The 12015-nt window shown below is 42.0% G+C and overlaps 1 protein-coding gene across 1 annotated transcript in view; it reads left to right on the top strand.

The window, feature by feature from the left end:
* Positions 1-309: 309 nt before the first annotated feature.
* Positions 310-12015, top strand: part of zmat4 (zinc finger matrin-type 4) — a 173865-nt gene continuing 162159 nt past the window's right edge. Inside the window, exon 1 of the mRNA XM_011479572.3 lies at positions 310-678. Coding sequence (XP_011477874.2) covers positions 466-678 — 213 coding nt within the window. The 5' untranslated portion in view covers positions 310-465. The remainder of the gene's footprint in view (positions 679-12015) is intronic.

Here is a 12015-nt window from a genome sequence, read left to right as displayed (position 1 = left end):
TACCCCAGGTGCCACAAGCGCCCTGCTCGAGCTCTCAGGGAAGGGGAAGGGGGGCGGGGTTGCTTCATAATAAGTCAAAGGTGAACTTTTGCCGCTCTGCAGAAATTACAACACATTGAAATTTCTCAGTTTCGCTTAAAAACAGAATAATCATAATTAAAAGACCACTGGGAACTATTTGAAAATAGATCAAAAGATGATCGAAGTAAGTCTTACATAACGCAGTCCTGTACTGTGGATTAAGATATCTTTAAACTTTCATCAAAGCCGGATTCTGAGCATCTGAAAGACTGTTTTGGTAGTATTGCTGTCAGTGTTTCAGCTGTCCTCTGCTCTGCATCCATCCTGGCTCCCCTCTGCTGGGGCTCAGTGGGAACGGTCTGCAGGTGATCCTGGCAGATGACAGCTGCCGCCGTCGGCTTCAGGTCTTCTGGCCACGGCTGATGTGCGGCGGCGGCGCAGCCAATGGGAGCGCGGCGGGGCGGAGAGAGGCGGCAGATTGTACTACAGTGTAGTGCCGCTACCAGCAGCAGCAGCAGCAGCAGACGCGGCTCACGCGCAGTCTGTCTCACTTCAGCATCTTTCCGGTTAATGGATTATACTATTTCCCTCCAAGTGCAAAATCAGCTGGCAGTGTTCCCGACGCACGTCTGTCAGAGCTACAGTGTGGAGTTACAGGTACATCCATTCTCCATTTCCCCTTTGCGCGTGATCCTGTTTCGTGCCTGTTTCCTTTTGAATTCTCTGTGAAGCCAAAGCAGAAGCTGTGCGCGCACGCAGAGGTGCCTCTCTGCAGAAGGCATGCCTGTCGCGGTGCATGCTGATTGACGTCTCACTCCGCCGAGATTCTTGTTGCGCATGGCCGCTGGGAGCGCAGCGGAAGCGGGGCTCAAAAGTAAGCGGCGAGCCTAAACGGTGGCGGTTGACCTCCCGGCTCGTGCGTGGAAGATCGGGGATGCCCCGTGGGGATTCTGACAGGGGTTCCTCTGCTGCAACAGACCAGTGCAAGTCGAACTCAGTCTGTCAGGAAGAAGGGCACGTCAAAGGCTTAACTTTGATTCCCAGAGCGCAGTGAAAACTCCTCATCATGATCCTCTGGGACGCCCAGCTGCCCTAACAAACCACAATCTCCGGATAAAGTTTAGGACTTCCCAGGCAGCCAGGATACTAAACACCACATTTCTCTATAATATTTCTGCATGCAGGAGAAATACTTTCCTCTGAAGGTGACATTTGAGGAGGAACACGCCTCTGTCTGTTGGAGTTTAAAGAGGTGACCTGCTTAAAGTCCGTTTGGTTCTTGCAGGATATACGTCATGTGTGGAGATCACGCTGTCTGTGGTGTATTCAGAAGAAAAAAGGGACTGACGGCAAGGAAGCTGAATTTCTCTGCATATGCGCAAAAGCGCAAAAGATTGCACCTGGTGCGCACATCCTTCGCAAAATAGGCGGAAGATGATCACCATCATCAGTGTTTGAGTATCGTTTAATTATGCGTATTTTATTTAAAAAGCAAAATAGATTGTAAAGATTTAATCAGGTCAAATGAATTTACTCAACAAATGTTGTTTTGTTCTGACAGGCAAATAATAAAAAGGCAACAAACCCACAGATGTTCCCTGCTGGAGAATTGGCAGATAATTGTTATTCTAAGTCTTTTAAATAAAAATAAAAAAATAAAAATAAAAACAGCATGTGCCCAATCACCAGTCCACCTTAAAGCCACATGCATGTTCTCTGAGAAGAAACAACCAGTCAGAAAATAGAACCTCTTTTTATGCGGAGACATTTCTAACTATGCCACTATGATACCTATTGAAGACATTTGTTTGAAAACTGTTTTTCAGGGCTGCCATCGCCGCTAATATTGCGATTTGCAATATTAGTGATCAATATCAATATGTATTGCAATGACGATATAACTTACGATAAGTTAACAAATAGCAAAAAACAAACAAAAACTAAATACATAATTTCACTGCAACAATTTAATTTAAGTAAGAGTCAACATAACTTAAATTATACTCCAAATGACCCAAGTCAAAGGGGGCCACCCGATTGGTCAAATGGATGAAGGGATTTATTTCATTTGTTCAATACTTCAAGCTGGTAAAAGATTATTTTTTCAATTTATGACGACTTTTGCAATATGCGTATTGGACAGCTTGATATCGCGATTATGATAAATTTGCGATTCATTGTACAGGCCTTCTGTATTTTTCGCCAATATAGGGTATCTAACTGTGGAGCTTTTGTTTTCCAGCTATTCCTGCTCTCTTGATGCTTATTATATGGATCAGGTGTGTTCACGTCAATCAGACCCTGAGAACACCCAGTTCTCCTAATCAGCAGGAAATTGTACAAGTAGAGCTGAAAAAGTGATTAAGGCAGGCCTTAGTGAGACATAAAACAAAGCTAAAGTTTTAACAATGTGGTTCAGGTTGAGCGGGTTGCAGGTTCAGTCCTCCCCACAACATTAATGTGTAAGGTTACCAGTATTAACCCTGGGCTCACACTACACCCAGTCCCATCCGGCATCTCCGGCGCTCCAAATTGGTTTTGCTGGCTCCAAAGTTTGGCCGGGCACCGGAGGGAGCCAGGGCACTTTTTAAGGGAAATTGGGACAAATGAAACAACCTAAACCAGAACTCATGTTTTATTTTTCAAAATAAAACCCATTTTCCTCTGTACTCGCTATGTGTTGACCTTGGTGTAAACATTATGTCATTTCCACTGAGACGGGGTCACAAAGTGTGTAGTAAAGCGTCATATCATTCATTTAACACCATGGACGACGAGAGGCTGATCTCAGAGGTCCAGAACCGCCCCATACGTTATTATACTCAACATCCCTTTTACAAGGATAACCACAAAAGCAGGACTGCAGCCATCTGTAACCAATGTGAGTCCACTGCCATAGCTAGATGGACTGGAAGCAGTGTGAACCCAGGGTTATAGGCAGTATGGGGGGAGCACAGTCCCCTATTTTGTTAATATTTATCTTCAATCAAAAGTAATGAAAAGGCCATCAAATGTCAAAAAAACAAAACAAATCAAAACTTTAGTCTACAGTTTCAAACTTTCGGAGCTACGGACACACCGGGCATTTGATGCTGAATGCAGGTTCTTGATTGGGCGCTTAGCTCATGGTGTTCACACTCGACAAGCAGGGAGGGGTTCCTTCTTTTTTTTTTCCAGTTTCAAATGTCGCTTGGTAAGGTTTGAAGTCATTCAGTTTGTGATTTAGTTGTTTAAAATTTAGTTCCGCTGTTATGCGTGTTATTGATTGATTGATTGATTGATTGATTGATTGATTGATTGATTGTTCTTACTGGTTGTGACATCGTAGTATTTTTGCGGTTTTGAAATCAGCATTTGAAATAGACCATTGCAGTGCTTCCCCACTTGTCCTTTTCAGCGTTTGCATTGTGGTTTACCAGCAATAATGACTTTTCCAAGGTCATTGCAGATGTTTGTCCTCCATGACATTGTACTCGCACACAGCGGAGAGCAGCAGACATTCAGACCTGCTTTTACTGAAGCTTTTATTTGCTGACGTTCAGGTATTAAACTGCATTTGCTTTGAAGCATCTGGCTGTGGCTTACACCATTAAATGGGACATTGTGATATCACCACTGGTGTTTTTCCGTCATACCTTCAGATTCTATTAAACCCTTCTTTTTGATGAATTTATTAGTTTGGGAAGGACTTTTTTGTAGATAAAATCTTGATAAATACATAACAGATAACAGAAGTACCTCTTTTTAACTCATTTTTAGAAGCACAAAATAATTGATCGGAACAAGCCCAAAGTAAATGCAAATATATGGAAAGGCTTTAAGTAAAAAGAACGTTTTTTTTTGTCATTTGTTCTTACACATTCAAAAGATGTGCATAAATAGGTATACTTGTAAAATAACCACGATCAACTTTACATCCCAGATTCACTGTTCTATTCCTAAAGTCCCTCAAATGTTTTAAAGATTTATCTGCCTGCTGTGTATAACTTGTGCATAGTGTCTATAAATAGGAGGCTTTGAAAGTGAGCGCTTTCATGTCATCAATAATTGTTTGCTTTGGTAAAGTTGAAATTGCTGTTTCTGTGCTGCTTTTCATTTTCTTCACAGTGCACTTGTTTTTTCTTCTGTCTCTATTATTTCGTCTGTATAAGGTCAACTGAGACAGGGCTGTTGTTTTTTGGTTTGTTTGTTTCATAAATGAAACACACAATGACAAAGAGCTCAAGAACAGAATTGAGCACATTAAATTTTACAGGAGACAGACACTGCTTTGCAGAAAACAAAAAGAAATGATGCTATTTATTGGCTCAAAATTACAATAAAATACTCAAATTAGAGTGAACTTTCCCTGGTATTTATACTAAATCTCTATTGTTCCACTGTTGCCTCGACTTTTCACAAAAGTTGTTCGAAGTCCTGACTGGTGGAGAAATGCATGTTTATTGCCCCCCCTCAGGAACATTCATGCACAAACATGTTCATGAGTGAGCCACTGCAATTTATTAGAGGTTTTTAAAAACGATCTTAAATAAACCTCTAGTTTTTAGTTTTTTAATATGTTGTTCCGGCGTGTTTCTGATAATAAGGGACATTTAATATTGAAATTAATCTTAAAATTGTATTTCTGAGTATTTATACAAATTGTTGCGAATGAGGAGCAGACGACTAAAATGCTGTTTGAAAAAGATTGTGTTTGTGATGTAGAAAATACACTCGGCGGGGCTCAAGCTCCATTCTGATGCATCAACTTGTAGACCAATAGATCCATGTTGTCATTCACCTTTTGTTACATTCCATCAGGGGTTGCCACAGGTGGTTCGGCAAAGTTTTTTCTGCAGGTTGCCCTTCTTGAAACAACCCTGTATTTTCAAGGCACAGGGAGACCCAAATGGGTACAAAGGGACCCACACTGGATTCATTTTAGCTCAATGCTAAAGGGAATGGCACCAAGGTTTCCTGTGCACCAGTCCTACAACCAACTGAGCCATTCAGCCATTGTAGAGACAAACAGATCCTCGTACATCTTTGTTTTCTTTGTCTGAGCTGGCATCTGGCTCAAAACCCACTATTTTTGTTAAGTTGCTGGTGGTAGAGCGTTTAAACAGAGGAGTGACGGGAAGTGGGGGTGGGCTTTCTCCACGCAAACAGTTCCGCCCACAACTCGGGGTGAATTTCGAATCGTCAGGAGTCAGAGCTCTGTCACCCCCTCTTGGTCACCAGCGGGAGCCACCCCACCATTATTGACTCACTACATCTCCCACCTGGATCCCATCAACAGTCATCCACCTGGGACGCCGCAGTAATCAGTCTGAGACTTAAGCAGCACACAGAGCTGACCTTGATTCTGCACCGACTCCGGAACCTGACTTGTTTGTCTGCCACCTGCCGAGGTTCAGCCGACCCACGGCTATAACCTCGATTACCGAAGCCTGTGCTGTGAAACTGCGGTGCTCTGGTTTGACCTCTGGCTGCCCGGCCCTGCCTTAGCTCTACGGACTTATAGTCGGGTCAGACTCCTGCTCTGTCAATCCGACTGCTGCACATGGAACCAGCCGTCTGCCTGTCTTTCCGTAACACTAATGAACTAATGCCGCTCTGCAGAAACTATGCTTTAGCTCAAGCTTCACTGTAATGCAACAGGCTTCCTGTTGAAAATGGCCCAAGTTTTCTCTTGATGTTAGATTGCCTTCTTCGTGATGAACTGAATGCATCTTTTTGTGGCAATTGTAATGTTACTTAACATTTGCCCTGAATATCTACCCTGGCAGAACACTCTCTATTTGAGAAGCACAAGCTTTTTATACCATATGAGTGCTAATGTTGTCTCTCAACAGATGTGTGGATTCAGCTCAGATCCACTGCATGAGAAAGGTCCATTTAGCTGCTAACACATAGCAACAGCCTATTATTTTGACCCAAAGGGATGTGATGACAAGTTGGCTTGCCTTTGCTTTCCCAGAGCCAAAATAGCCGACTGATAGATACACAATGGGAGGTGGATCAGCACAAATGACCCAGAGATAGAAAGCTCTCTCTGATGTGTGAGTGCAGAGCCTCACTTAGTCAGTGGCCAACCTCCCTCCCTCACTCCTCTCCCTGGGGGAGGGGGGTCTCTTATGCCCCAGAGCAGCAGCTGGACAAAATGCAGCTGATTATTGCAGTAACTGTTTGGGTGGAATTCACAGGTTTCAGTGAAGAAACAGACACCACAGAGCTGGTATTTTCTATATAAATAATGAGAATACTTAATAGGTGCCTGACAGATCTCTTCAGTACAAAGAACAATGAACCTTAAAAAAATCCCCATACATTTGTCACAGAAGTCAATGTGACTGTTAATAACAACTCAGCTTTTTTTAAGGCCATGTGCACAGCCAGTATGTACATTTTGCGTCTATGATATTTCGCTCTTTCCTGGTATATGCGTGATCTACGTGATTCATAAGTGTTTCTTGTGTTCAGTATTCGTCTATGTTCGCAGATGTCCGTCGAGAGTTTCGGTTGAAGGGTCTTTATGTAAATTTGGTTTTCCACCTGATCAAAATTTTTGGCCGGTTGAGAATTATGCAGTTAAGGTGTGTCTAACATAGTTTATACGTAATAATTATGCAAATGTTGCACTTTCAGTTTAGTTCCTTTTAAACAACTGATTTGATCAGAATAAATGTCCTAAAATCGATCCAGAACAACTTGTTCTTTTTTACGAAATTTTTACGAGATGCATAGGCAAATCTGTGGCTTTCCACGACCATATCACGTATGTCTAACGGACTCTTCACCTAAATGCCACCAATGTATAACAATGTATAATGTATAACAATGTATAACATATACAGTGCACATATCACGTTAAAATTACATAACTGACACACAAATCACTAATGAATTGCATATAAACAACACAATAAACACGCACGTGTTTTACGTTATGTGTTCTTTGTGTGGTTTATTCGTATTTTTTCCATGGTTTTAACGTTGTTCATTTGTGATACATCTGTGATACATCTGTGAAAATTTCACTTAACGACCACAACTTTTCTCTCTTTTTCCATTTATTTTCACGTATGACCAATTTTCATCCATGCCTAAATGTACGTAGTGGCTGTGTGGCACGGCCTTTAGAGGGGAGTCAACGTTTTCACAACTGCAACCATGGAAAATCCTCACTAGCAGTGCTTTCTATGTTTTTTACATTTAGTAATGTGAAATAGTATAGCAGGAACTACCATTTTGTGTTATGTTAAATGAGTATCATTTTACATAATTTATATCCTTTGATAAAAACTTTCTTAATGCATCTTTGACTGTTGTTGATCTAATGTTGATCTATTTTCATTCATTACATAAGCTTTACCTCTTTCAGATCTGTAAGACCTAGGAAGATGATCGGGGGGGAACAGAAATCAAAAGTTAAGCAAGACACCTATGTAACTAACAAGCAAGCAGATATAACTGTATGTATCTTCTTTCTCTTTCAGCTTTTCCCATCAGGGGTCACCACAGCGAATCATCCTTTTCCACCTCACTCTATCATGAACATCTTCTACCCTAACATTAGCTAACTTCATGTCCTCTGTTAAGACATCCATATATCTCCTCTTTGGCCGTCCTCTTGCCCTCCTGCCGGGCAGCTCCATCTCCAACATCCTTCTACCAATATATCCACTATCCCTCCTCTGAACATGTCCAAACCATCTCAGTCTGGCTTCTCTGACTTTGTCGCTAACACAGGCAACATGAGCCGTCCTCTGATGGACTCGTTCCTTATCCTGTCTAACCTGGTCACTCCTAAGGAGAACCTCAACATCTTCATCTCCGCTACCTCCATATCAGCCTCTTGTCTCTGTCTCACTGTTACCGTCTCTAACCCATAGAGCAGAGCTGGTCTCACCTCTGTCTTGTACACCTTTCCTTTGAGTCTTGCTGACACTCTTCTGTCACGCAACACTCCTGACACTTTCCTCCAACCGCTCCAACCTGCCTGCACTCGCCTCTTCACCTCTTTTCCACACTCCCAGTCACACTGAACTGTTGACCCCAAGTACTTAAACTCCTGCACCTTCTTCACCTCAGCCCCCTGTAGCCTAACGCTTTTACCTTGATCCCTCTCGTTCAGACACATGTATTCTGTCTTACTACGACTGACCTTCATGCCTCTTCTTTCCAGAGCAAACCTCCACCTCTCTAGCTGTTCCTCCACCTGCTCTCTACTCTCACTGCAAATTACAATGTCATTCGCAAACATCATTGTCCAGGGAGATTCCTGTCTTACCTCGTCTGTCAGCCTGTCCATCAGCATAGCAAACAAAAAGGGACTCAAAGCTGATCCTTGGTGTAGTCCCACCTCCACCTTGAACTCCTCTGTCTGACCTACAGCACATCTCACCACCGTCATACTTCTCTCATACATGTCCTGAACTACTCTGACATACTTCTCTGCCACTCAAGACGACCTCATACAGTATCACAGCTCCTCCTTCGGCACCCTGTCATACGCCTTCTCTAAATATACGAACACACAATGCAGCTCCTTCTGACCATCTCTGTACTTTTCCATCAACATTCTCAAAGCAAAAATGGCATCAGTGGTGCTCTTATGGGGCATGAAACCATACTGCTGCTCACAAATCTCCACCTTCTTCCTAAGCCTGGCTTCCACTACTCTTTCCCACAGCTTCATTGTGTGGCTCATCAACTTTATTCCTCCATAGTTGCTGCAGTTCTGCGTGTCACCCTTTTCCTTAAAGATCGGGACCAGAACGCTTCTCCTCCGGCATCTTCTCACTCTCTAAAATCCTATTGAACAAACTCGTTAGAAATTCCACTGCTGTCTCTCCTAAGCACTTCCATACCTCCACAGGTACGTCATCAGGACCAACGGCCTTTCCGCTCTTCATTCTTTTCAGAGACTTCCTAACCTCATACTTTCCAATCTCTGCTACTTCCTGCTCCACAACAACAATGTATAAACATACAAAAAAAATACAAAATGATTATAAATGAAGCAAAATGTAAAACCAATAATTAAAAATTAATCAGTAAAACGAAGATTCATTTTATACTACATGGGTGAGATGCTGCTCCATTGTTAGTTAGCCCGAGCATTGTTAGTCGGGCTAACTAGTGTACATACATTTACCTAATGAAGTGATTTTCACATGAGAAAAACTTACAGCACAAAAAAACCCGCTGCACTTTCTTACCTTGTTCTTGGCCATTTGTTAACGTTTTAATCCACGTTACATCAGCCAGTTTTTTCTATTAAAGCCTCTGAAAAATGAAAGTCCCACCCCGCTGCCCTCGCCGGGTTTAACTTGCTAATTTCGGCCAATCAAATCAACCAGAAAGGTTACCGTCCCCAAGTGATAAGCAATCCCCTGAACACCGCCTCCAATGACAAAAACCCCCCCTGAACAATGCTCGCAAACCAATCGACTGCGCAAGAGTGCATTGAGTGCGCAGGAGCTCTGCTTAGTTGGGATTGCAACCGTGCAGTTGTAAAATGCAGGGTCGCTTGGTTAGAATTGCGGTTGTGGAGTTGTAAGGTTCGCTCACTCAGTTTGTGAATACACTCGCTCAGTTATCGTTGCGCTTGTTCAATTAATGGCAGCCATGACACACCATAATACATCTCCCAGAATGCAGAGGAGGTGTGGTGTCAGTGGTTTTGCCCCTGCTCACCTTGCATTGGTAACGTTTTTACTACAAAGCACACTATTTACTCTTTCAGAGTAAAAGGCTGTATGTGCTACTGACTGTCTTAAAGCTGCAGCGGCCACATCATCTGAAGTGATCTCCATCATTCATTCATTACATCTGTAGATGCCCTGCAAGTCCATCGCACCTCTTCAGGAAAAGCAGCGTGATTAACACTTGTGCTATCCTAGACACTTTAACATTGGGAGTTGGGTCATCTAGACCCACTAGACAGTGCGCTGAACCTTCTTTCTTCAATGATTTGTGAACCTCACTGGTGTCCGTGGATTACATGAAATCCTCTTCACCTTCATCCACCTTTGTCATGGAAGGGGGAACACGTCAATGTAAGGGTGGTGTCAAAGGATAGCATAAGGGTTAATCGGAAAATTGTGTCCAGGGTCTAGGGCCCTTACATATCTTGTGCCCCTACTACCCAATTGCCCATTTTACTTTTGGGTTAGCCACTCATTTAAGAAGAGTCTGCTGGATAATAATAATAATAATGATTAATCAGATTTATCTGCACTTTTCCAGACGCTCAAAGCGCTTACAATGTGTCATTAGTCATTAGTCATACTTGGTGATGGTAACTACTAATGTAGCCACAGCTGCCCTGGGGCAGACTGACAGAGGCGTGGCTGCCAGTTTGAACCTATGGTCCCTCTGACCATCACCGGGACATTCATGCGCATTCACACACCAGTGGAGCCACACTGGAGGCAGGGAGGGTGGAGTGTCTTGCCCAAGGACACAACAGCAATTGACTGGGGGGAGAAGGGGGATCGAACCGTCGACCTTTCAGTCATTGGACGACCTGCTCAACTTTTAATCAGGCTACACACAAAACTTTGTTTGGGGAATATGACTAATTTCTCGCAACAAAGTGGAGGAGTAATCCATTTTTGGAGAGTGACCGAAACGGTGATTAACACAGACACGTTCAAGGGAGACTAGATGATGAAAAAGATAATGAAGATTAAGAAGAACATGTAAACAAAATTTAGTCAGAGTTTAATTAAAGAAATTCTAGAAAAAAAAAAACACACAAGGATGGTATCAGTTGCTACAGCTTTGTGACTTTCCAATGGAATATTTTCCACCTAGAGATTTCTCCTCTTGATGAGTTTACACTCCATTTCTTGCTACTGAAAGCTGCACTGGGTGCCTCCCATCCCTGATGATTGCAAATTATTGATTACTGTCAGCATTTGGTCTGTAGACGGTACTCAAGACCCATACATTGAGAAATGCTGATATCAGTGATTGATTCTTTTTGTGGTGGTAGGCTCAGAAAAGCCTGTTTTGCTTGCAGAGTCACGTAAAATCAGGATAAATGTGGAAACTGAGGAGCTATTTGGAGAAAAAAATGAACAAATGCTAAACTATGATCATCAAAGCGCCTAAAAATCAATCTATTTTGTGGAATGATTTTTCTATTAACAAAGGAGCCCTAAAATGTGAAAAAAACGTATTCTCTTTCAATTGTCTTAGTCGTTTTTATAGTTAAACGTTGCTATAATTTACAAATTGCTTCTCATTTTTAGCATTTTATATTTTACACTGAAAGTTAAATTTAACCTTTAGGTAAAAATAAATGGAAATCTTAGCACCAGATAACCCCAAATTTATGATTAAGTCATACCACAACTTTGTGGTGATTTCATACCCAATATGTTTTACTGATTACTGGTTTACTTTGTGATAAAAGAAAATCAGAAAATGACAAAAAGAAAATTATAACTTCAGGATGGATAAAATTACGCTAAATTCAAAGACAAGAAAAAAGAAAATCTCGTATCTTCGGGTGAAAAATTGGCAAATCTGAATGGGACACGTATGTAGCCCGCTTAAAATTTAAGATCATTGATTGATGTTCCATTTTCATGACGCCCCTTAAGGTGGTCCTATGAGCCACACGAAAACTGCAAGACACACCTGCGCTCCCCTCAAGATAAAGCAGCTTCTCTCCGGCACCCATATAGGGGTTATCCTTTATGGGTCAACCGATTATTTACATCCCAATTGATTTTATATGTTTTTATTAATGAATTCTTGTTTGTATCTGTGGTTGTCAACAGATACTGCTTTTATTTCCAGTGCTTCATCCATTTTTTTATACAGATCTATATGTTTTACCTCCCTAGTGTATAGCTCCGTTTATGCAAGAAATTGCCACTGCCATACATCCATAATCAGGTAAAAACGTGGAAACAGTCAAGTTCAACAACAAGTTTTCCTTTAAAGGGCCTGAACCATGCTTTTCTTAAGTCTTTCAGAGTGAACTATATCCATATA

Source organism: Oryzias latipes, chromosome 9, assembly GCF_002234675.1.
Source record: "Oryzias latipes chromosome 9, ASM223467v1".
Taxonomy (NCBI): domain Eukaryota; kingdom Metazoa; phylum Chordata; class Actinopteri; order Beloniformes; family Adrianichthyidae; genus Oryzias; species Oryzias latipes.
This window is presented reverse-complemented; position numbering and strand designations above follow the sequence as displayed.